This window comes from Salvelinus namaycush, chromosome 39 (genome assembly GCF_016432855.1).
Source record: "Salvelinus namaycush isolate Seneca chromosome 39, SaNama_1.0, whole genome shotgun sequence".
NCBI lineage: Eukaryota > Metazoa > Chordata > Actinopteri > Salmoniformes > Salmonidae > Salvelinus > Salvelinus namaycush.
In genome coordinates, this window is record NC_052345.1 from 13,532,498 (window position 1) to 13,559,459 (window position 26,962).

At 43.3% G+C, this 26,962-nt stretch overlaps 1 protein-coding gene across 1 annotated transcript; it reads left to right on the top strand.

Moving 5' to 3' along the window:
- Positions 1-3,793: 3,793 nt before the first annotated feature.
- LOC120032695 (EVI5-like protein) lies at positions 3,794-25,412 on the top strand. The gene is made up of 19 exons (XM_038978889.1): positions 3,794-3,930; positions 6,226-6,415; positions 7,329-7,553; positions 8,011-8,085; positions 8,287-8,412; positions 9,202-9,345; positions 9,563-9,652; positions 11,382-11,479; positions 11,712-11,772; positions 11,956-12,009; positions 12,590-12,622; positions 13,142-13,303; positions 17,674-17,790; positions 17,896-18,036; positions 18,392-18,559; positions 21,958-22,104; positions 22,818-22,913; positions 23,299-23,394; positions 25,104-25,412. Exons 1-19 carry the CDS (start codon positions 3,794-3,796, stop codon positions 25,410-25,412), a joined length of 2,469 nt encoding a protein of 822 aa, XP_038834817.1.
- The last annotated feature ends 1,550 nt before the right edge of the window (positions 25,413-26,962 follow it).

The following is a 26,962-nucleotide window of genomic DNA, read 5'->3' on the forward strand; positions in this document are numbered from 1 at the left end:
CTGCGAGGAGGAGGGTTTTCCAGAACTTCTTGGGGTTATACCCACAGAGAGAGAACTTTTCATTTTCTTTATGGGGGCGTGTTTGTTAACAATACCACCAAAAATATATAAAAAGAAGGTCCAGGCGTCTTTGACAGAGGGGATCAAGCTGATTCTATACCATTTTACAGAGGCCAGTTCATGATGGAAGGCTTGCTAATTAAAGTTCTTTAGCAAGGGTTTATGACAAATCAGGACAGGTCGTTTCACTGCGCAGCCATTACGAACACAGGCTGTAAAACAGTGATCACTAAGGCCATTACAGAAAACACCAGACTGATACCTATCAGGATTGTTTGTGAAGATAACATCGAGGAGACTAGCCTTTTCTGGGTGTTTGGAGTCATACCTTGTGGGATTGGTAATAATCTGAGAGATTTAGGGAGTCCCATTGCTTTAGGACTTAGTCAGGTGGTTTAAGCATGTCCCAGTTTAGGTCACCTATCAGGACAAATTCAGACTTAGCGCAAGGGGCCAGGAGAGAGCTTAGGGCAGGTAGGGTATAGGCCGGTGCTGATGGAGGACTATAGCACCCAGCAACAGTCATCATAGAGCTATTTGAAAGTTTAATACTTCAAACCAGCAAATCAAATTGTTTGGGGACAGACTTGGTGGAGACAACTGAGCACTGAAGGTGATCCTTGGTAAAGATTGCCACTCCGCCACCTTTTGGAAGATCTGTCTTGCCAAAAAAGGTTATAACCAGTAAGGTTATCAGTATTCAAAACACTCTCCTTAACCACCTCTCAGTAATGACCAACACATCACAACACACCCTACCATACCCCTGTCTGTACATTATGCCCTGAATCTATCCTACCATCTATCCTACCACGCCCAGAAATCTGCTCCTTTTATTCTTTGTCCCCAACGCACAAAACGACCAGTTTTGATAGGCTTCAGCCATACCCTCATCCTACTCTGTTCCTCGGGTGATGTGGAGGTTAACCCAGGCGCTCTCATTTCTTGACTTCTGTAACCTTAAAAGCCTTGGTTTCATGCATGTTATCAGAAGCCTCCTCCCTAAGTTTGTTTTACTCACTGCTTTAGCACACTCTGCCAACCCTGATGTCCTTGCTGTGTCTGAACCCTAGTTTAGGAAAAATTCTGAGATTTCCATCCCCAACTACAACATTTTCCGTCAAGATAGAACTGCCAAAGGGGGAGGAGTTGCAATCTACTGCAGAGATAGCCTGCAAAGTTCTGTCATACTTTCAAGGTCTATGCCCAAACAGTTCGAGCTTCTAATTTTAAAAATGAATCTCTCCAGAAATATGTCTCTCACTGTTGCCGCCTGTTATAGACCCCCCTCAGCTCCCAGCTGTGCCCCGGACACCATATGTGAATTGATTGCCCCTCCCATCTATCTTCATAGTTCTTTCTGTTAGGTGACCTAAACTGGGATATGCTTAACACCCAGGCAGTCCTACAATCTAAGTTAGATGCCCTCAATCTCACACAAATTATCAAGGAACCCACCAGGTACAACCCTAAATCCATGAACATGGGCACCCTCATAGATATTATCCTGACCAACTTGGTTTGGCTTGGTTTTTGCTCTGACATGCACGGTCATCTGTGGGACCTTTTTATATAGACATGTGTGTGCCTTTCCAAATCATGTCCAATCAATTTAATTTACCACAGGTGGGCTCCAATCAAGTTGTAGAAACATCTCAAGGATGATCAATGGAAACAGGATGCACCTGAGCTCAATTTGAGTCTCATCGCAAAGGGTCTGAATACTTACAGTACCAGTCAGAAGTTTGGACACCAGCTCATTTGAAGGGTTTTTCATTATTTTTTACTATTTTCTACATTGTAGAATAATAGTGAAGACATCAAAACTATGAAATAACACACATGGAATCATGTAGTAACCAAAAAAGTGTTAAACGAATAAAAATCTATTTTATATTTGAGATTCTTCAAAGTAGCCACCCTTTGCCTTGATGACAGCTTTCCACACTCTTGGCATTCTCTCAACCAGCTTCATGAGGTATTCACCTGGAGTGCTTTTCAATTAAAAGGTGTGCCTTGTTAAAAGTGAATGTGGAATTTCTTTCTTTAATGCGTTTGAGCCAATCAGTTGTGTTGTGACAAGTTAGGGGTGGTATACAGAAGATAGCCCTATTTGGTAAAAGACCAAGTCCATATTATGACAAGAACAGCTCAAATAAGCAAAGAAAAATGACAGTCCATCATTACTTTTAAGACATGAGGGTCAGTAAATCATGAATTTCAAGAACTTTGAAAGTTTCTTCAAGTGCAGTCGCAAAAAACAAAAATAGTGAAAATAAAGAAAAACCCTTGAATGAGTAGGTGTGTTCAAACTTTTGACTGGTACTGTATGGAAATAAGGTATTTCAGTTTTTTATTTTTAATTATTTAGCAAAAATGTCTACAAACCTATTTTCGCTTTGTCATTATGGGGTATTGTGTGTACATTGAGATTTTTTAAGTAGTCAATTTTTAGAATTGGGCTGTAAAGTAACATTTGGATAAAGTCAAGGGGTCTGAATACTTTCCGAATGCACTGTATGTATGTATACTGAACAAAAATGTAAATGCAGCATGCATTCAAAGATTTTACTGAGTTATAGTTCATATAAGGAAATAAGTCCATTTGAAATGAATGAATTAGTCCCTAATCTCTGGATTTTACATGACTGGGAATACAGATGCATCTGTTGGTCAGATACCTTTAAAAAAAAAAAAAGTAGGGGTGTGGTTCAGAACCAGTTAGGATATGCTGTGACCACCATTTGCCTCATGTAGCGCGACACATCTCCTTTGCATAGAGTTGATCAGGCTGTTGATTGTTTCCTGTGGAACACGCTGTCATACACGTTGATCCAGAGCATTCCAAACATGCTCAATGGGTGACATGTCTGGTGAGTATGCAGGCCATGGAAGAACTGGGACATTTTCAGCTTCCAGGAATTGTGTACAGATCCTTGCGACATGGGGCCGTGCATTATCATGCTGAAACATGAGGTGATGGAGGCGGATGAATGGCACAACAATGGGCCTCAGGATCTCATCACAGTATCTCTGTGCATTCATTTTGGTAGAAAAATTAACATTAAATTCTCTGGCAACAGCTCTGGTGGAGATTCCTGCAGTCAGCATGCCAATTGCACGCTCCCTCAATTTGAGACATCTGTGGCATTGTGTCGTGTGACACAACTGCTCATTTTAGAGTGGCTTTTTATTGTCCCCAGCACAAGGTGCACCTGTGTAATGGTCATGCTGTTTAATCAGCTTCTTGATATGCCACACCTGTCAGGTGGATGGATTATCTTGGCAAAGGAGAAATGCTCACGAACAGGGATGTAACCACATTTGTGCCAAAAATTTGAGAGAAATAAGCTTTTTGTGCGTATGGATCATTTCTGGGATCTTTTATTTCAGCTCATGAAACATGGGACCAACACTTTACATGTTGCATTCATATTTTTGTTCAGTGTATGTCCTCATGCATATGTCCTCGTAATTCAAACGTCCTCTAAATTCACAACAGATTTGAGGAACCCTGATCCAATTGGCTCCGGCACCGCCCTACCAGGTGACCCTACAGCGGGGGAGACGGGTAAGGAGACCCAGCCACAGCCTCCCCTGTCCAACATTGCATTGCACTGTGCCCACCTCCACCATGTCCACCCCCAGCGGCAGCCCCGAGAGAGAGTGCTCCACAGGGGGACCCAACCAGCTGGAGTGTCCCCCTTCCTCTCCCCCTGGCATGGACCATTCCATGGGAAGCCCCCTCCTCAGCCCGGACTCATCTTGCCAAGATGCCATGCTCTCGGCCCCCGCCGCCTCCCCCGCCGACTCGGAGAGCCTGAGCCCTGACGAACTAGAGCTGCTGGCCAAGCTTGAGGAGCAGAACAGGTGAGAAAGATATGGGAACCGGGGTTCACATGTGTTGCACAGTAGCTACAGGTAAATGCCAAAATAAAGGAAACACCAACATAAAGTGTCTTTAATAGGGCGTTGGGCCACCATGAGTCAGAAAATCTTCCATCCACCTTGGCATAGATTCTACAAGTGTCTGGAACTCTATTGGAGGGATGCGACACCATTCTTCTGCATGAAATTCCATCATTTGTTTTATTGGTGGTGGTGGAAAAGGCTGTCTTAGGCACTGCTCCAGAATCTCCCATAAGTGTTCAATTGGGTTGAGATCTGGTGACTGAGACACACACACTTTAAACCCCCTATACTCCTTTGATACCCCTCTTTCAAAGTCACTGAGATCTCTTCTAGCCATGGTAGCCAAACTAATGGCCAACTGGGCATTTTATACATAGACGCTAAGCATGATGGGTTTTTAATTGCTTAATTAACTTAGGAACCACACCTGTGTAGAAGCACCTGCTTTCAATATACTTTGTATGCCTCGTTCACTCAAGTGTCATTTATTTTGGCAGTTACCTGTATGTTTCCATTAACTTGTCCAGTGGTTTTGTATAGATATTTAGAACGTTTGCGTAGAAAATAGATGCGACAATTTCCTGCCACGTTGCGTTTTCATTGAACTGTCTTGTGTCAATTTAAAAACAGCTGGACGTAATGACATCCCATGAAAAATAACAAAACTTTTTAGCAAAAACTTGTCAAATAAAAATGAATTGGTTGACATTTTTCCATGATCCATTTAGGCAAGTTGCACATTTAATAAACTGGAGGCAGCCTGTATGCTCTCCCACCTATCTGTTTCATGTCTGAGGTAGCTCCCAAAGCCAGCATGGATAGAATGCAAGAATTGACTAATATTCTAAGAATTCTCATGTGCCACCTTGTGCCACCCATGCCGCCATGGTGAAACTTGCACTCCTTTAGATCTGAAATAATTGGATCTTGAACTTGCATCCAGCCAACCAGAAAAGAAAGGCTAAGCAATTCAGGCATTATTGAAAGTCACTGCAAAGGGAAAAAACATTTTTTTGACAAATAGTTGGATTTAGAATTAAATGTGGAAACGATGTGCCACTCGTAGGCCTACCTTTAAAAATGATTTGGCAATAATCTATTACATAAACAGTTTCCATCATAATTTCTTGCAATAAAGAAAGTTCTACAAAAGAAAAATCCACTCCTATTGAACGGATAAAAATGTTGTTATTCTGTAGAACATTTCTCCTATATCGGCCGTTTCCATTACACATGTCACAAAGATTTTTTTTGCAACATTGCTTTTGTCGAATAAACCTTGTTCAATGGAAACCTACTGTTAGGTTGTGACTGGTCTCGCATGGCTGCGTTCAAGATCCCTGCACTGTTGTGAGAATGGCATTTGCTGATATTTTGCCAGGTAAATGATGAGCCACTCATAAACAGACAGGTACAGTCCAGCGATCCAACTGTGTCACAGCACATGGCTATGATGTTTCCAGGTCAGTATGGGGTAACAGAGGTTAGCCTCTCCCCGCTGTGGGTAGCTCCAGAGCAGATGCACTGAGCAGATGTGTCATTGGGCTGGAGGAGCTTCTGGCCAAGGTCTAGCGGGCCGGCTAGGCTAGCTGAGAGATGCTTTGATGCCAGAGCTGGAACATGCACTGTTGCACCTTCCTCTTCTGCCTCTGTGAGCTGGACCTTTGCTGTTACTGGCACGGTATTATAACCAATGTGAAGGCACACACTCGGGGTACGTCCCAAATGGCACACTATTCCCTATGTAGTGCACTACTTTTGATCAGGTTCCAGACGAGCTCAGGTCAAAAGCAGTGCACTATATAGGGAAAAAGCTGCCATTTTGGACACACCCTCATTGTCCCTACTATCAGAGTAGCTGCTTTGGCACTGATAAGTATCTCAACAATAGGCCCAGTGCCAAGTCACTATCAGAGAGGTTTCAAGGTTCAGTAACTTGACCTAGTGGTGTTAAAGTTACTGCTGGTTCTTTGTGCTCTCCAGTGTTTTACATGACATTCTCCCACACAAGATTTTCTACTACATGGAGTAACAATTAAAAACATTTCAAGTAACAGTCTAATTTAATGCAAAAGAGAATATAACATAATGCCGGAAAAGCTTAACATTATGGATTAACAATAAAAAGATCAAAGCAAGTAATGGAAACAAGACTAGAGTAATAAAAGCATAAGTGGCTCTAGATTCACTCATATGACCCTTGTCTGACCTTTGACCCCTAAACCCTTGACACCCACAACCCCCCCCCCCCAGACTTCTGGAGGCGGACTCAAAGTCGATGCGCTCGATGAGCGGCTCGCGGCGGAACAGCGGCTCGTCCCTTGTGTCAAGCTCCTCTGCCTCGTCCAACCTGTCCCACCTGGAGGAGGACACCTGGATCCTGTGGGGACGCATCGTCAACGAGTGGGACGAATGGAGACGCAAGAAGGACAAGCTGCTCAAGGTGAGGGGGTTGGATGAGTGATTGAGAGACTGATGGAGCAAAGGGAAGAGAGGGGAGAAGATGGAGAGATATGATAAATGAGGGGGAAAAGTGGTATTGGAGGGCCAGTAGGAGGCACCCTTCCCCTTGGTCTAAAAAAAAATATCCCAATGCCCCAGGGCAGTGAATGGGGACATTGCTCTGTGTAGGGTGCCTTCTTTCAGATGGGATGTTAAACAGGTGTCCTGACTCTCTGTGGTCACTAAAGACGCAAGAATGGTACTTATCGTAAGAGTAGGGGTGTTAACCCCGGTGTCCTGGCTAAGTTCCCAATCTGGCCCTCATAACATCACTATCACCTTATCATCCCCAGCTTACAATTGGCTCATTCATCCCCCTCCTCTCCCCTGTAACTATTCCCCAGGTCGTTGCTGTAAATGAGAATATGTTCTCAGTCAACTTACCTGGTAAAATAAGGGTTAAATATAAAAAGAGGAGATATGACATGGGAGTGGTGGGCAGAGGAGAGATGGATGGATGGGTAACGGAGAGGGTACATAGGGGTTAGGGGGGATAAGATGGAGAGCGGGGACAGAGGAGAGAGGACTGTAGGGAAGGTGAAAGTGAGAAGAGATGGATGAGATGGAAAGGTCAGAGTGCGGGGAAGAGCAGAGAAGATGGAGGGAGAACATTGAGGGAGAGAGCAGACAGAGCTAGGGAAAGGATGGAAAAAGGGAGAGGGGAACAGCAGGAGAGATTAGAGAGGAGAAAATGGGAGCGAGGACAAGTGAGGACAGAGCACAGATGGAGGGATAAGATAAGTGAAGATTAGAGACATATGAGATGACATAGATATTCAGTATAGGCTAGGATGTGGAGTTCTACAGTAAACTGAGAGTTTGATTCGTAAATAAACCTTTCTTTTCACCTCCAGGAGCTGATCCGCAAGGGCATCCCACACCACTTCCGGGCCATCGTGTGGCAGCTGCTTGGTAACGCCACAGACATGCCAGTGAAGAACCAGTATTCTGAGCTGCTCAAGATGTCCTCGCCCTGCGAAAAGCTCATCCGCCGGGACATCGCCCGCACCTACCCCGAGCATGAGTTCTTCAAGGGCCAGGACAGCCTGGGTCAGGAGGTGCTCTTCAACGTCATGAAGGTGAGGACATTTTCACCTTGAGCATGACTTTCTTTTTTTTGTGAACGTTGTCTCTTAGGTTTACTTGGACAAACAGAATAGATTTGGTATGATTAGTCCTTTTTGTACTATTTTGTTTTTATTTAACCTTTATTTAACTAGGCACTAGTGAGATGTGCAGTTGGATGAACAGTTAGAAGCAGTTACATCTGCATTGCTGGCTGTTTGGGGTTTTTGGCTGGGTTTCTGTATAGCATTTTGTGACATCTGCTGATGTAAAAACGGCTTTATAAATACATTTGATTGATTGAGTTAAATGTGTATGTGAACTGTATGGGCCGGCTTCCCAGTCACTGATGAAGCCTAGTCCTGGACTAAAAAGCATTGCAAATGGAGAATCTCTAAACTTAATCTGTGTCCGGGAAACCTCCCCAATGAGTATAGGTTTGTTTATATTGATTGATGTCTGTGTGTGCAGGCGTATTCTCTGGTGGACCGGGAGGTGGGCTACTGCCAGGGCAGTGCCTTCATCGTGGGCCTGCTGCTCATGCAGGTAACGTCTCTTCAGCAACCCTCTAGTCTAGACATTCCCCTCTCTTGCTATCGCACTACGTTGTGCTAAATACGGAATTGTCCTGATTCTACCCTTTTTCGTTGCTTATACAGTATGAATAAATGACCTCTGAGCTCCTGATTTAGTGTGAATGCACACACAGTCACACAGCCTGACCCGGTCTCCTCTGTGCCCCTCTAGATGCCAGAGGAGGAGGCGTTCTGTGTGTTTGTGCGTCTGATGCAGGAGTACCGTCTGAGGGAGCTTTTCAAACCAACCATGGCTGAACTAGGCCTCTGTATCTACCAGTTTGAATACCTGCTGCAGGTAAATAAACTTTAGGACTTTATTCATCTCCATATGTCACGCTGGCCAATGTAGAAGGTTGAATGTGTCCCAAATGGCAACTTATACCCTATAAAGGGCACTACTTTTGACAAGGGCCAATAGGTCAAAGTAGTCCACTATGTAGGGAATATAGTGCCATTTAGGATGCATAAATTGTCAAATAAACTAAAACCTTAAGGGCCTTGCAGGTGTCTGGGATTGAAATTTAAAAAAATTGCCTCAAATATCTGGTTTTACTTAAGTATGTATATGGTGTACTGTAGTTAGGGAATAAGCACAGCTATTGCAATTATAGAGTTGTCCACTTTGGGGCAGCAAATAGATTCATACAGCACAGATTTGTTCTAGGTTAGTCCTTACATTTTTTATAGTACCACTTTGAAACCATTACGGGTTTGTAGCTTAACTAAAACCCCTATTATTATAAACTGGGTGGTTTGAGACCTGAATGATGATTGGCTGACAGCCATGGTATATCAGACCGTATACCACGGCTATGACAAAACATTTTTTTTACTGCTCTAATTACGTTGGATACCAGTTTATAATAGCAATAAGGCACCTTGGGGGTTTGTGATATATGGCCAATATACCACGGCTAAGGACTGTGTCCAGGCACTCGTGCATAAGAACAGCCCTTAGCCGTGGTATATTGGCCATATACCACACCCCCTCGTGCCTTATTGCTTAATTAACTCCTCTCGTCTCTTCCCCTCTCATCCACCCTCTTTCTCTTCCTCTTTTCCCTCTCTCACCTTATCCCAACAGGAGCAGCTCCCGGAGCTGAACGTCCATTTCCGTTCTCAGAGTTTCCACACCTCCATGTACGCCTCCTCCTGGTTCCTCACTCTCTTCCTCACCTTCCTCCCCATGCCCGTCGCCACACGCATCTTTGATATCTTCATGTACGAGGTAAGAGACTCACCACTGGTGTCTTGTGTGAGAATGTGTTTGGGTGAACATACTTTGAAAAAAATCAACATAGTGGATCCCATAGACATTATGTTTGATTTTAAATGTAACCTTTATTTACAGGTTGTTCTCATTAACATAAAATATCTTCTACAAGAGAGTCTTGTGATGTAGCACTATGAGTGTGTTGACTTGAACTTTGATTCCCTGTCTTCAGGGTCTGGAGATTATATTTCGTGTGGGCATGGCCATTCTGCAGTACAACCAGACTGACCTCATCCAGCTGGACATGGAGGGCATGTCTCAGGTAACAACCCCTAGGCCCCCCATAGGGTTCTGGTCAAAAGTAGTGGACAATATAGGGTGCCATTTATCTATGTTTTTACCTTTATTTAACTAGGCAAGTCAGTTATGAACAAATTCTTATGTTCAATGACAGCCTAGGAACAGTGGGTTAACTGCCTTGTTCAGGGGAAGAACAGATTTTTACCTTGTCAGCTCTGGGATTCGATCTTGCAACCTTTCGGTTACTAGTCCAACACTCTAACCACTAGCCTACCTGTCGTCCCAATTAAAGGCACTACAGCAGGGTTCCCCAATAAGCTGTTTCACCAGTAAGTAATTCAGCTTTAAGGGACCAAATTCGTCTGGTGGGTGATTTTATTTGGCCCCCCAGGTTTTCTGAGATTTTATTTAAACAAAAAAAAATCTTCCTTGGACATAAAAGACTGGAAAATTACCAGAAAATGAGCTCAAAGTGATTTTAATTTACGAAAACTGTTCCCAAGTATTCCCACTGATAAATGGAGGCATATGTGATTGTATCACAATGTAATCAAGGTTTGAAATTCAAATTGTTTTGTCAATTACTATATCTGTTCTTTCGGTCAATTTGCAGTGTACAAATTATTTATAACTATGTTCCGGCTCCCCACCCATCCGCTCAAGGAAAAATCAGCACACAGCTAAATGTAATTGGGGACCCCTGCACTATAGTATAAATCATGAATTATCACTGTAGACAGACACAAGACCTGCTGGAGGCAAGAAAAACAAAAGGGTGAAATGAACCATTGTTTAAACATATGGTCATTTGTGAAGTGTCTTTACTTCAATTATCATGTGATACCCACTGGATGTATTATTCCCTTTCATAGTGTATTAACAGACATATTTTTCATAGTGTATTAACAGACATATTCTTTTTCAGAGTGTATTCACAGACATATTCTTTTTCAGAGTGTATTCACAGACATATTCTTTTTCAGAGTGTATTCACAGACATATTCTTTTTCAGAGTGTATTCACAGACATATTCTTTTTCAGAGTGTATTCACAGACATATTCTTTTTCAGAGTGTATTAACAGACATATTCTTTTTCAGAGTGTATTAACAGACATATTCTTTTTCAGAGTGTATTAACAGACATATTCTTTTTCAGAGTGTATTAACAGACATATTCTTTTTCAGAGTGTATTAACAGACATATTCTTTTTCAGAGTGTATTAACAGACATATTCTTTTTCAGAGTGTATTAACAGACATATTCTTTTTCAGAGTGTATTAACAGACATATTCTTTTTCAGAGTGTATTAACAGACATATTCTTTTTCAGAGTGTATTAACAGACATATTCTTTTTCAGAGTGTATTAACAGACATATTCTTTTTCAGAGTGTATTAACAGACATATTCTTTTTCAGAGTGTATTCACAGACATATTCTTTTTCAGAGTGTATTCACAGACATATTCTTTTTCAGAGTGTATTAACAGACATATTCTTTTTCAGAGTGTATTAACAGACATATTATTCCCTTTCCGAGTGTATTAACAGACATATTATTCCCTTTCAGAGTGTATTAACAGGACACACATTTTCTCGTTCAGAGTGTATTAACAGGACACAGATATTCTCGTTCAGAGTGTATTAACAGGACACAGATATTCTCGTTCAGAGTGTATTAACAGGACACAGATATTCTCGTTCAGAGTGTATTCTATGAAGCTCTAACCATGTCTCTTCCTTCTCTCACAGCACTTCCAGAAGGTGATCCCCCACCAGTTTGACAGCTGCCCAGACAAGCTGATCCTGAGGGCCTACCAGGTCAAATACAACCCCAAGAGGATGAAGAAGTAGATTCTGCTTCTGATCACTATTCATTAGAATAACAATACTGGCTTTAGGTTGTAGACTACAGTTAATATGGCCCAATGGGCCCTGATTTGTGGTGTTGTTACTATACAAAGCATACTTTCAGTTTAAGATTATTAGTTTCAGATTTATTTCCACACAGTCAAATGCATAAATGTAAAATGGAAACACGTTGTATGAATCTAACTCTACTAAAATGCTTTTATTTGCCAGGTTGGAGAAGGAGTACACCACAATCAAGAACAAAGAGATGGAGGAGCAGATAGAGATCAAGGTGTGTGTGTGTGTGTGTGTCTGTGTGCTCACGTGTCTAACTTCTTCTTTGAGCTATTCTATTAATAGACCAACAGAATTTTTTTTCTTCTGTTTTACTTACAAAGTCCCCAATTTAAAAGCCTTGTATGACTAATACATGTTCCTAACTGTCTCTCTACCCGTCTTAAATACACATCCACAGAGGTTACGCACAGAGAACAGGCTTCTGAAGCAGAGGATTGAGACATTGGAGAAGGTAAGAGATGGAAACTTGGCTTCGAGTCAGACACTCACTTTAGCGCTAATGCGAATAAGGTTTATGATGGACAATAAAACACAACCAGAAACATGAAGCTAAAATATAGCCATGCCAACTAAGACTTATATCCTGTCACATTTACAGAATAAGTGAGGTGACTTAAGTTGTGAATGTACCTAAAGACAGAGATCATGTCTGTTGATTTTGTGTGCGTGAATGGATGATTTAAATGGATGGGCCTTATTCCAGACCGGAGCCACGGAGTCTCTCCTCCTTTTCCAAGTACTCTGGCTTTTCTTCCCCTCTTGCTTTTCTCCTGTTGTTCTCTGAGTAATGCTTGTTTTCTTTCTGTTCTCTTTTTATTCCTTCTCTCACACAAACCCACTGCCACTCTTTCACTCTGTACTATGATTTCTTTCTTTCTCACCCTCCTATTTATTTTCTGTTGTCACATTTCCGTTACACGTTCGCCCTGTTCTTAACCTTCATTCCTCGTCTTTGTCTTTATTTCTCCCTATTCTCTCCTTATCCTCCTTTTCTTTTCTTATCTTCTTCCTCTCCTTCACTGGTGTTGTAGGAAAGTGCTGCTCTAGCAGACAGGCTGATACAGGTACAGTACTGGAAAACCATCTCTCCTCCTCTAACACCTTCCTTCCTCCTGCACTTCCTCTCTCTGTCTTCTTGACAGTGACCAATCAATGCCTGACTGCTGCATGAGAGAATGTTTTGTTGGTCTGTCAGTCCGTCAGACCATGCTCCCCCTTGACCGCATGTGCGTCTATGTGTGTCCATGGCAGGAGCTCTAACACTAAGGCCTACAGCCTTGCATGTGGCTTGTGGAAACACAGGCACTGTTTTATGCCCTTTGTCATTTATTAGGATAGAAATGTCTTTGCAGGGTAATTACAGCCTAATAGGAATGGATACAGAAGAGCCATTTATATTCTACTCTGTCAACTCCTAATATCAAACCTCCAACAGTGAAAGTGTTAAAGCTAAGCCCCAATTCCCTCTAAATTCAAACCAATGTTGTCCATACCCCCCCCCCCCCCCCCCCCCCAGACACATTCATTCCCTATAACTGACACGGCCCCCTCTGGTCTCTGACCCTGTGTCTTCACTATTCCAGGGTCAGGTGACGCGGGCGCAGGAGGCGGAGGAGAACTATGTGATCAAGCGGGAGCTGGCGGTGGTGAGGCAGCAGTTCAGCGTGACCAATCAGAACCTGGAGAAAGCCCAGGACACCATCGGAGAACTGCAGCGGGAGAAGGTAAGGAATGATCTGGAGTCAGTGTGGGTGAGATATTGGGATGCTGCAGGGGCAGGGACTCAGATGTAGAACTGATCTAGAGTCAGGCTTTCACTCTGAGATTATGAGCAAAATTATCAAATACAAGTCTATTGCAATGGATAACAAGCTCTAAAAGTTACAAATTGGCAAAACATGTTTTTGATGTGCCAGTGACTGTTATGGAAAAATACCAGCATTAGGCTGTATACCGGTAGTCTGTTGTTGCCCTTGTGGATTTTTTGGTTTTGTTCTTGTTTGGGGAACTGACTCATTCTGACAGTCTTCTGCTCGTAAAATATTGCCATCATTTCTTTGCAAATTTTACTTGTCATTTAAAAAATAATGACATTTTAAATCGATGACATTGACAAATTCTTCGGTGAGAAAACAAATAAAGGCTGGTGTTGGTGAGAACGGTGAAGTGTCAAAGTGAATTTCCCCAACTCAGTTTGTGTTGAGTTGTGACCTCAATCTAGCCAGAGTGACACAGTTAGTGGATGTTGGATGATAGACAGTATCGGTCTGCTTCATAATCAGTGATGTAAAGTACTACTTAAGTAGTTTTTTGGGGTATCTGTACTTTACTATTTATATTTTTGACAACTTTTACTTCACTATGTTCGTAAAGAAAAATGATGTACTTTTTACTCCATACATTTTCCCGGACACCCAAAAGTACTCGTTACATTTTGAATGCTTAGCAGGACAGAAAATGGTCCAATTCGCACACTTATCAAGAGAACATCCCTGGTCATCCATACTGCCTCTGATCTGGCAGACTCACTAAACACAAATGCTTTGTTTTTAAATGATGTCTGAGTGTTGGAGTGTGATCCTGGCTATCTGTAAATGAATAAAAAACAAGAAAATGGTGCTGTCTGGTTTGCTTAATATAAGGAATTAAATAATTACTTTTGCTACTTAAGTATATTTAAAACCAAATCCTTTTAGACTTTTACTCAAGTAGTATTTTACTGGGTGACATTTACTTTTACTCAAGTATTAGAATTTAGTACTTTTCCCACCACTGATCATAATTAATTGTCAAAATATGTCAGTGTATATACAATTTTAAAGAAAATATGTCTTAGTCAACTGCTGCAGTGTTATTATTCACATGTTATTCATACCATGTAACATACTAACAACATGTGTTTTCCAACCAGTTCACTATAATCTGTGTATGGATGTTTGTGATTTGTAAGTTTAGGATCAAGTTGATTATCGTCTTAACGTAAGTGTTTGGGTAGCGCTTTGATGATAGTGGAAAGGCTGGCCAACACTTTCTTAGTTTCTCTTCATGGGTTATATCTGAACTTCACTTAAAATACAGACACTGAATCACTACCAAAGTAACTGTTTGACACTCACTTACAGCAATTCTGTGTGTGTTTTTAGGATGGTGTTGATTGTCAATGTATTGACTGTTTCTAATGTAGAATTATTGCTTTCAGTTGCCAGCAGAGCAACATCGTACATTATAAATCAAAACAAATTTTATTTGTCACATGCGCCGAATACTTACAAGCCCTTACCCAATAATGCAGTTTTAAGAAAATATTTACTAAATAAACTACAGTAAATAAAGGAACACAATAAAATATCAACGGCGCTATATACAGGGGATACTGGTACCAAGTCAATGTGCGGGGGTACAGGTTAGTCGAGGCAATTATGGTAATTTGTTGATGCAGGTAGGGGTGAAATGACTATGCATTGATAATAAACAGCGAGTAGCAGCAGTGTAAAAACAAAGGGGGTGGGGGGGCCAATGCAAATAGTCTGGGTGGCCATTTGATTAATTGTTCAGCAGTCATATGGCTTGGGGGTAGAAGCTGTTAAGGAGCCTTTTGGACCTAGACTTGACATTTCGGTACCGCTTGCCGAGCAGTAGCGGAGGGAACAGTCTATGACTTGCGTGACTGGAGTCTTTGCCAATTTTTTGGGCCTTCTTATCCTGTAGTTCACGATCATTTCCTTTGTCTTGCTCACGTTGAGGGAGAGGTTGTTGTCCTGGCACCACACTACCAGGTCTCTGACCTCCTCCCTATAGGCTGTCTCATCGTTGTTGGTGATCAGGCCTACCACCGTTGTGTCGTCAACAAACTTAATGATGGTGTTGGAGTCGTGCTTGGCCACACAGTCGTGGGTGAAAAGGGAGTGTACAGGAGGGGACTAAGCACATACCCCTGAGGGGCCCCCGTGTTGAAGATCAGCGTGGCAGATTTGTTGTTACCTACCCTTACCACCTGGGGACGGCCCTTGGGGAAGTCCAAGATCCAGTTGCAGAGGGAGGTGTTTAGTCCCAGGTTCCTTAGCTTAGTGATGAGCTTCGTGGGCACTATGCCATTGAACGCTGAGCTGTAGTCAATGAACAGCATTCTCACATAGATGTTCCTTTTGTCCAGGTGGGAAAGGGCAGTGTGGAGTGCTATTGAGATTGTGTCATCTGTGGAGCTGAGGCGGTATGGGAATTGGAGTGTGTCTAGGGTTTGCGGGATGATGGCGTTGATGTGAGCCATGACCAGCCTTTCAAAGCAGTTCATGGCTACCGAGGTGAGTGCTACGGGGCGGTAGTCACTGTATAGAGTTTGATGTTTGACCTGTTTGAAATCCATAGTGTTATAACATTGTGTTCACCCAGGGCTGGTGTTGTATAAGCCAGTTGTATGAGCATTCTAATGTATAGATGTAGACAGACAGCCATGGTGAGGTGGACAATAGTGTGATGTTGAATGGGTAGACAGACAGACAATGCCTGTAGACCAGCTGATCCAGTACAATAGGGGTTCAGTTATTCAATTGTGGCTGTGTGTTAGCGGCTGTGTGTTAGTGTGTGTGTGTTCGTGTGTGTGGTATGCTACAGAAACACTGAATGCTCCTCTGTGACTTTGTCTCAATGTGCAGTGCATCATGTATGCAGAATGTTTTTTGTTGTTTAAAAAAAAATCTCTCACACACACACACACACACACACTATTTTAGTCTATTCAAACACGTGTGAGTCAGTCAGCGCTTGAAGCCGTTTTGAATGCAAGTCCCCAACTACGGCAAAAATGAAAGATGATGTGTTTCTGTTAGTACATGTGTCAGGAACCACAACTCTTTCTACAGACGTTAGTTTCACCGTTTAAATTCAAAGGGTTTTATTGGCAGGGGAAACATGTTTACGTTGCCAAAGCAAATGAAATGGGCAATAAACAAAAGTGAAATTTAACAGAAATAAACAGTAAACGTTACACTCACAAAAGTTTCAAAGGAATAGAGACATTTCCAATGTCATATTATGGCTGTGTACAGTATGTACAGTGTTGTAACAATGTGCCCGTATCTCTTCATACTCAGACACAGCAGTCGCACTAATGTGAGTGCACGTCTCAACATTGTTTCCTTGACTGTCACCTCCTCCTCCATTTAGTCTTTCAACACCAGTGAACTGAGCTTAGATCTACTAGAATTGGGGCCATGGAGAAAATCAGTGGTATAGGTGTGTGTGTGTGTGTGTGGTGTTGCTATGGAATTGGAGTTTCAGGTGTGGTCAGAGTGTGTGTTGTGCCTCCGATGACTAGCCTGGGTATATTACCAAGCCAGAAATCACACACCCCCACCTCTCACTTCTCTCTCACATTGAAACTGAGTGGGTACTTTAATTCACAAAGAAAGGCCTTTATGCCATGCATACACATACAAAGATATTGGTTTGTCCCAACGTTCTCTCTCTATCTCACCAGCTCTCTCTTTCAGTCTCTTCTCTCTGAACTGCATCTAGTGAGAAACGGACATGTTTTTTGGGTTGGTTTCCCCCTTTTGCCAACCCACATCCCTTCTGTCCATCTCACCACAACTACCACAGCCACAGCTACACAGAGCCGTACTCCACATCTCTGTTTAGTACATCACTCATTTATCTGCTTGGGTGTACACAAATGAGGTGAATCTACCTGGTGGTTACACCGATAGACCTTGTAAGTGGTTCCCATTTCCATATCAATAGAAAACACAGCGCCGACATTCTTCTGACCCATCAATCAATCAAATGTATTTTAAAAAGGCAGTTTTACGTCAGCAGTGGCAAAGTGCTACACAGAAACTCAGCCTAAATTCCCAAACCGCAAGCAATGCAGATGTAGAAGCACGGTGGATAGGAAAAACTCCCTAGAAAGGCAGGAACCTAGGAAGAAACCTAGAGAGGAACCAGGCTCTGAGGGTTGGCCAGTCCTCTTCTGACTGTGCTAGGTGGAGGATCTTTATCTTCTGATGCCTTAGTACACAGAGCAATTTGATTGATTGGTTGATATGTGTAGTGTCAGTTTGGGATTGGTCCCAGTGTGTTGCCTCAGTTTATAATTGGTCAATGTGTTGTATCTCAGTACACAGAGCAGTTTGTGACCGGTCTGCAGACGCAGCTGGAGCAGTCCCGGCTGCAGGAGGCAGAGCTACTGGGAGCCCTCAAAGAGATGCAGGACAAAGTACTGGACCTAGAGAAGGTAAGAGAACACACTCCTTCAGAGAGATGCAGGACACGGTACATGTGTGTGTGGTTATATCTGTGTGTTTGATATCTTTATCATGCGTGTGTGTTTGTGTTACAGAGGAGCAGCTCTCTGCCTGATGAGAACAACGTGGCCCAGCTGCAGGATGAGCTGAAGCTGGTGAAGCTCCGAGAGCTGGAGACACTGCACTCCTTCAGAGAGATGCAGGACATGGTGACCGAGCTCAACCAGCGCTGGCAGGTAAGTAACACACCACAGAGCAGAGAACTGTACAGTAGGAAACTGAAGGCTTCAGAAGGGGAGAGCATAGTAGAGGTGACTAGAAGGACAGTGCTTATGTAACAGTGTTGCTTCCGTCCCTGTCCTCGCCCCAACCTGGGTTAGAACCAGGGACTCTGCACACATTGACAACAGTCACCCTCAAAGCATCGTTACCCATCGCTCCACGAAAGCCACGGCCCTTGCAGAGCAAGGGAAACAACTACTTCAAGGTCTCAGAGCGAGTGACTTTAGGGAGAGATAGATAGAGAACCGATGCACATTGGTTGTGGCTCTCTAACCTGTTCTTCATATCCGTTCCTCTCTCTCTCTCCAGCTCCACATGTCAAAAGGCGGCGGGGGTGGAGGTCACTGGAAGGAATCCCCCAAGAAGAACGCCCTGAACGAGCTGCAGGACAAGCTGATGGGGGTGCGTCTGAGAGAGGCCCAGGCCCAGGCTGAACTCAGGGAGGTCAAACTCCAAGCCATACAGCTGGAGAGCCAGGTCAGTGGAGGAACTTTAGCCTGATGCCAAATCTGTTTGTGCTCTATCTAAATAAAAGTGATCCATTGTGTGTTATTTCCTTAGTCTGATCCCAGGTCTGTCTCACGTAACAATGACCATAGGAGTTGGCAAGACGGCACAAACCGTGCTGGGACCAGCCTAGGGAAATAAATCGTATTGGCTCACATTCCTAATGGAGACTTTCATTAGGCCTAAATGACTAAGGGGTAACTCATACATCAAATACTATGTGGAAATGGTAGATAAATGCCAAGTTTGGCAGAAAACTGGCAGTTTCATTAAATAGTACCTCAAAACACCAGTCTCGACGTCAACATCCCGACTCCGGGATTCTGGCCTTCTAGGCAGAGCTCCTCTGTCCAGTGTCTGTGTTCATTTGCCCATCTTAATCTTCTCTTTTTATTGGCCAGTCTGAGATATGGCTTTTTTTTTGAAACTCTGCCTAGAAGGCCAGCATCCCGGAGTCGCCTCTTCACTGTTGACTTTGTGACTGGTGTTTTGCGGGTACTATTTAATTAGGCTGCTAATTGAGGGCTTGTGAGGCGTCTGTTTCTCAAACTAGACACTCTAATGTACTTGTCCTCTTGCTCAGTTGTGCACCGGGGCCTCCCACTCCTCTTTTTATTCTGGTTAGAGACAGTTTGCGCTGTTCTGTGAAGGGAGTAGTACACATCGTTGTATGAGATCTTCAGTTTCTTGGCTATTTCTTGCATGGAATAGCCTTCATTTCTCAGAACAAGAATAGACTGACGAGTTTCAGAAGAAAGCTCTTTGTTTCTGGTCATTTTGAGCCTGTAATCGAACCCACAAATGCTGATGCTCCAGATACTCAACTAGTCTAAAGATGGCAAGTTTAATTGCTTCTTTAATCAGAACAACAGTTTTCCGCTGTGCTAACATAATTGCAAAAGTGTTTTTTAATGATCAATTAGACTTTTAAAATGATAAACTTGGATTAGCTAACACAACGTGCCATTGGAACGCAGGAGTGATGGTTGGTGATAATGGGCCTCTGTACGCCTATGTCGATATTCCATAGAAAATCTGCCGTTTCCAGCTACAATAGTCATTTACAACATTAATAATATCTGCACTGTATTTCTGATCAGTTTGATGTTATTTTAATGGACAGAAAATGTGCTATTCTTTCAAAAACAAGGACATTTCTAAGTGACCCCAAACTTTTGAACGATAGTGTACATATACTGCGTCATCTTTTTGATTTATGGAAAGTACCTCGCTAAGTGTTTAACATTCAGTTCCACACTCATGTTTCTCACCCTGATGAGTGAGATGTTTGACTGTTGTGGTGGATTATTCACAGCTCTATACAACACCATAGGCCTACACACACACACATTTTCGTTACAGTTCATCACCTTGGGCCGCAGGTTGGCATTTATTGGGATGACTCATGTACTGGAGGCAGCGCTGCAGAGTGGTCACTAGCTGGCACAGCCAGTCATAATAGCAGATTTTAAACCTAACCTTAAATTAAGACCAAAAAGCTTATTTTCTTTTTTTTTCATGAATGTTTACAATATAGCCAATTTTGACTTTGCAGCCTGCCCATCTAGTGGAAATCAGTTTCACATAAGTAATGCATTGATGTCAAAGGTGATTTGTATGTGTGGAAGTACAAGTTGTTCGTTTCTCAAATTAGCGTTTTGCTACAAACTGATTATTTCTTGTTGAAACACTTAGACAGACAGAGGCAGACCACTAATATCATATACAGTACCAGTCAAAGGTTTGGACACACCTACTCATTAAAGGGTTTTTATTTATTTAGACTATTTTCTACATTATAGAATAATAGTGAAGACATCAAAACTATGAAATAACACATATGGAATCATGTAGTAACCAAAAATGTGTTAAACAAATCAAAATATATTTTATATTTGAGATTCTTCAAATAGCCACCCTTTGCCTTGATGACAGCTTTGCACACTCTTCAAATTCTCTCAACCAGCTTCACCTGGAATGCTTTTCCAACAGTCTTGAAGGAGTTCCCACATATGCTGAGCACTTGTTGGCTGCTTTTCATTCACTCTGCGGTCCGACTCATCCCAAACCATCTCAATTGGGTTGAGGTTGGGTGATTGTGGAGGCCAGGTCATCTGATGCAGCACTCCATCATTCTCCTTCTTGGTCAAATAGCCCTTACACAGCCTGGTGTTGTGTTTTGGGTCATTGTCCTGTTGAAAAACAAATGATAGTCCCACTATGCGCAAACCAGATGGGATGGGTATCGCTGCAGATGCTGTGGTAGCCATGCTGGTTAAGTGCGCCTTGAATTCTAAATAAATCACTGACAGTGTCACCAGCAAAGCACCATCACACCACCTCCTCCATGCTTCACGGTGGGAACCACACATGCAGAGATCATCCGTTCACCTACTCTGCCTCTCACAAAGACAGCGTTTGGAACCAAAAATCTAAAATCTATACTCATCAGACCGAAGGACACATTTCCACCAGTTTAATGTCCATTGCTCGTGTTTTTTGGCCCAAGCAAGTCTCTTCTTATTGGATTTCTTTGCAGCAATACGACCACTAAGTCATGATTCACTCAGTCTCCTCTGAACAGTTGATGTTAAGATGTCTGTTACTTGAACTCTGTTGCAATTTCTGAGACTGGAACTCTAATGAACTTATTCTCTGCAGCAGAGGTCACTCTGGGTCTTCCTTTCCTGTGGCGGTCCTCATGTTAGCCAGGTTCATCATAGCGCTTGGTTTTTGCGACTGCATTTGAAGAAATGTTCAGTTCTTGAAATGTTCCATATTGACTGACCTTCATGTGTTAAAGTAATGATGGACTGTCCTTTCTCTTTGCTTATTTCATCTGTTCTTACTATAATATGGACTTGGTCTTTTATCAAATAGGGCTATCTTCTGTATACCACCCCTACCTTGTCACAACACAACTGATTGGCTCAAATGCATTAAGAAGGAAAGAAATTCCATAAATTAACTTTTAACAAGGCACACCTGTTAATTGAAATGCATTCCAGGTGACTACCTCATGAAGCTGGTTGAGAGAATGTCAAGAGTTTGCAAAGCTGTCTTCAAGGCAAAGTTTGGCTACTTTGAAAAATCTCAAATATAAAATATATTTTGATTTGTTTAACACTTTTTTTGGTTACTACATGATTCCGTATGTGTTATTTTATAGTTTTGACGTCTTCAATATTATTCTACAATGTAGAAAATAGTACAAATAAATAAATAACCCTTGAATGAGTAGGTGTCCAAACTTTTGACTTGTGCTGCACATTACATTTAAATACTTGTAATTTAGCAGATGCTAATCCAAAGTGACTAATTACGCTTTCAGTCTTCTGACAGTGTCCCCACTCTCTCTTCACCTTCAGAACCAGATTCACAGCAAGCTGATTGGGCGCCATGAGGTGGAGAGCGCCGCCATGCAGGAGAGGCTCCAGCAGCTGGCGGGCCAGAACAAGGGGCTGCAGGCCCAGCTCACAGAGATGAAGAGGAAACAGGCCGAGCTCGACTGCAAGGTGGGGTAGAGGCGGAGGGAAGGGGGAGGATGGAGGTAGCCAATGGTAGCGTTGATATGTGTGGAATAAGTGGGCTGCAGGTTAAGACCGGAGGGAGAGCAGGGATGAAGGCGCAGAAAGAGAGAGGGATGGAGAATGGAAGCGGGAGGAGAGGGGGAGTGGAGAAGGTATGGGGAGGATGGAGGAAGGTAGTGGAATAAGTGGACTGACTGCCAGGTGAGAAGCGAAGGTGGGGGGGGGGGAAAGATAGATAAAGGAGAGGGTGAGGGAAAGATAGATAAAGGAGAGGGTGAGGGAAAGATAGATAAAGGAGAGGGTGGGGGAAAGATAGATAAAGGAGAGGGTGGGGGAAAGATAGATAAAGGAGAGGGTGGGGGAAAGATAGATAAAGGAGAGGGTGGGGGAAAGATAGATAAAGGAGAGGGTGGGGAAAAGATAGATAAAGGAGAGGGTGGGGGAAAGATAGATAAAGGAGAGGGTGGGGGAAAGATAGATAAAGGAGAGGGTGGGGGAAAGATGGATAAAGGAGAGGGTGGGGGAATGGAAGCAGCCCAGGGTGGCATTGATAAGTGGGCTTTGTGTGTGAGGCTGCAATTTAAACAGACTCTATTGCACAACTAGATGGACTAGTGTCTTTCACTCAGGCTTTGTGCCAGAGGTGATTTCTCTCTCTTGTCTTTTCTCTTCTACCACCGTCTTCCCTCTCTCTGTAGAGTAAAGAGGAGGTGATGGCGGTGCGCTTGCGGGAGGCTGACACCATGGCCGCCATGGCTGAGCTCAGACAGAAGATGGCTGAGCTGGAGATACAGGTGGGGTGTTTGTACACAGATCTGAACTTGACTTCCATATTGAATGGATGTCATTGTCAAGTGTGTTTAGATTTCTTCTGGGTGGTATGTGTCCATTGGGGAGATCATCTTCCCTGCTTCCTTGGCGTTGACTGTTCGGTTGTGTACGTACACGGGCGAGTATGTGTGCATCTCATCCACCTATCCCTGTCCTACAGAAGGAGTAGGGTCTGATCCAGGGCCAGCTGAACCACTCTGACTCCAGTTTGTTTGTGTGTGTGTGTGTCTCATCCTATCCCTGTCCTACAGAAGGAGGAGGGTCTGATCCGATCCAGGGCCAGCTGAACCACTCTGACTCCAGTTTGTTTGTGTGTGTGTGTGTGTGTGTCTCATCCCTGTCCTACAGAAGGAGGAGGGTCTGATCCAGGGCCAGCTGAACCACTCTGACTCCAGGCAGTATATCACCCAGCTTCGAGACCAGATCGGAGAGCTCAAGAACGAGGTCACACACATTTAACGTTTAACAGTCATTTTGCAGACGCTCTTATCCAGAGCAACTTGAGTTCATACATTTTCATACTTTTTGTTTGTTGGTACTGGTCCACCCCGTGGGAATGGAACCCACAACCCTGGTGTTGCAAGTGCAATGCTCCACCAACTGAGCCACACGGGACCCCCCCCACACACAAACACACACACCAGTAAAAGCCCTCATGTCTGGCGTTAGTTTATCCATTGAAACCCAGCTATGTAAATCGCATCCCCTCGTGCTTTTAGTATTTCTCTGAAATGATAGATGTTGGCCGCCACATGAAGGATGACATACTAGAATCACTACTCTGGCCTTCCTCTGTATGACATTTCCAACCACAGAACAGACGTACCCCCCTACCCCTTCAAAACCCCAGGCCTCAGAAAGAGAGCTATGAATGCGTGTGAGAACTAGACAACACTGATTCTCACATGCTTAAACACACACACACACAAACATAGCTGAACCACGTAATATACACTTGCTCATTCAGAGAGCGGCTTTGCGTGAGAAGGGAGTGATGGGACTGACTTGCCCTTTTCTGTTTACTAGTTCTTAGAGTGCATACTATTGGTTATATTCGTCATATGGAGCCTTTATGTAAAGAGTATCGAAACATTCGTGACAAAGTCAAAATTAGCCAGCAGTAATTTTCCGGTCTCAAAAATCTCAGGCATCTATTTTGCAAATGAATTCATGTTTTGGTGTTGGACCAGATCATAAGTAGAATTAGCATAAATGTTTTTTATTTTTTTTGTAACAGTTTAAGTTATGATTCTAAGGTGTTTGTCATACCAATGACTTGAATATTTGAATATTTGAATATTCAGATTTTGTCCCAGAACAATATGATACACTTCGAGAAGGGCTGAACTAGAATCAGATCTGTTTTTTTCCAGCCAGTATAGTGTACATGATTGAGCTCTGCTGTGTAAACCGAGACAGAAGAGGAAGAGGTGGGCGAGTGCCTAGTTATAGTGTTCCTATTGGTTAACCACTACCCTCCCCCTCCTACCAGCCTAACTCAGTACAAATCTCAGAGTTTTCTGTAAGTACTGAATCAGTGTTGTATCTACACATGCGCGCACACACACACACACACACACGCACACACACACACACACTCACGCAGACACAGACATGTACTTGCTGAAGCATTTGGAGACCGGCTGTGGCTTGTCACGCAAGGGACACCCACAACACGTCATTGATGCAGGCTTCATATGTGATCGCATAGACACACACACACACACACACACACACACACACACACACACACACACACACACACACACACACACACACACAGGTGAAGTGGTTGGTGCTTCAGCAGGTTCTTTCATAGTAAAACAGACTTCAACCTGTACTGGCAGCTGAAAATCCACAGGTACTCTGACTTTCTGTAAAGCTTATCGACAGACCTTATCAACATACCAGGTACTAGATTTAGAACACACCCACAAGGTTAAATCCAGTCTGATGTGCCTGTCACTGCAGGCTAGACCACCATACCAGGTTTCTATAGAAATGGGTCACTTTTCAACCAGTGTACACACTCTTCTCACCAACTGAAACAGCATCAAAAGCCTTTCTTTTTGCTATCAGTAATATCCTAGATGACTGTGATAATGATCCCCGGGTATGAATATCTTCTATAACATTATTTCTTTCTCTTTTAGATCAGGCAGCTCCGCGGGCAGCGCTCCAAGTTCGCCCCTAGTTCCCGGGACGGGGGCGGGGGCTACCCGGATCTGTGTCTAGCTAGCCCCTCGTCGGCCGGAGGCGACTACCTGAGCTCGGATGAGGACCTTCTCCCCAGCCCCATCCCCCCCAACGCCATGTACCCCGCCCTGCCCCACCCCTCGGCCAGGCTGGACAGCGAGGGCAGCACCGACAGCGAAGCAGAGGCCCACCCGGACCACCCCCACCACGGCCCCTCGCAGCAGCTCTACACTAGCATGGTGTGTGCTGAGGTTCTGGACAACTGAGCCATGAAGGTCCCTGGAACTCCCTGGTCCTGACCTAGACTACTAAAGATACTGTACTCTGCATCTCTTCAGTATTAGAGATGCTGTACTCGCCCCAACTTTACTGTACTACTGTTCTCACCCTAAACTACTACTCTAACCTGTAACGGACATCCTCCCCTCCTCCTTTGTGTTGGTGCCATGGTCTCTCCTCTTTTTGTCATTCTCTTCTCCATCTCCCCCTTTTACTTCTCTCTTTACTCCTATCTCTCTTCACTTATCCCTCTCTTTATCTCCCTCTCTCTCCCTCAATCTCTTTCTCCTCTCCGCACAGAAAGCCGAGAAAATCAAAAGGATTGAAAATTGACAACAACAAAAAACCTTTCAACTTTCAATACTCCAACCATACCACACAGCAGTGACTATGAGATGCACAGGACATCGCTTTGATGAAATGATTCCCCTCAAGTTTGGAAGGACTTCAATATGGACTTGGGATCGGTAAAAGATGAGATGGATGGATGACTTGTTGGGCTTGACCCTGCTCGTACTGTACTGTCCCATGAGCGAGATGTGGAACATGCTGTCTCCCTCCATCTCTTTCTCTTTCCTCCTCCTTTTCTTTCTCTCGCTCCATCTCTCTCTTTCTGTCATTCCATCATTCCAAGAAGACCCATTGGCCACCTGCACTGCCTGTTTACAATGGAAACAACCCTCCACTGTAACCTCACAATGCACACTTCAAAAAAAATGAGAGCGCGAGGGAAGCAAGGAAGGATAGAGGTAGGAAAAGAGGAGTATGGTATGGACTTGTACACATCAATATCATAGGGATGTTAATAGATGACATCACATGCATAGATCAATATTAACAATTTACCTTACTGAAATATGTATGTTGTGTGTGTCTCAATGCCTTGTCGCAATGCCAAATGAAACAAGGCAAGTGAATTACGCTCATGTCAACCACAAAAAAATCTCCACGTTGCCAAATCTTTTTCTTTTTTTTCTCCTATTATTTATGTTGTTATTTATTTTAATATTTTTTTTTATATATCTATACAAATATAAATATAAAGATAGATACCAACGGCGGCCAAACTTTATACACGTTGAGTTCCCTTGGTCCTTTGTGCCAACTTGAATCCCGAGGCTGAGGTGTCAACGGACGGCGTCCATGCCGATGCGTGCCAGAGAGACAGAACGAATACGCTGCTATGATTATCCTTTTCTCTCCCAGTCTTCTGTTATGTTCTGTTCTATCTGCTCGACATGCAGTTGAACTTTGCACCCCTTAGGAATCAGATGCGAGTGCGAAAACTACTGTGAAGAAATTGTTGAACGGTTATGGCTATGCTTCATAATGATGTCTCTACCTATGACTTGTGAAATACCCACACGCATAAACAACTCCTTTTATAATCTATTTGAAATGTGTTAAGGCATTTTTAAACCCTAAAAGCAGATAACAACCCACAAGTGCTTGTAAGAGGACAACAATGGCTCAGTCAATCATTCATTTTGTCTAACGGTAAGGCTAGAGGTTGACTAGTTTGGGACGGATTGCCATG

Excerpts from the sequence above, each read along its gene's own strand:
- LOC120032695 (XM_038978889.1), top strand. The coding sequence starts at position 3,794 with ATGGGAAGCCCCCTCCTCAGCCCGGACTCATCTTGCCAAGATGCCATG. Across the intron at positions 6,416-7,328 it reads AGAAGGACAAGCTGCTCAAG|GAGCTGATCCGCAAGGGCAT; the intron begins GTGAGGGGGTTG and ends TTTCACCTCCAG. Across the intron at positions 11,773-11,955 it reads AGGAGCAGATAGAGATCAAG|AGGTTACGCACAGAGAACAG; the intron begins GTGTGTGTGTGT and ends ACACATCCACAG.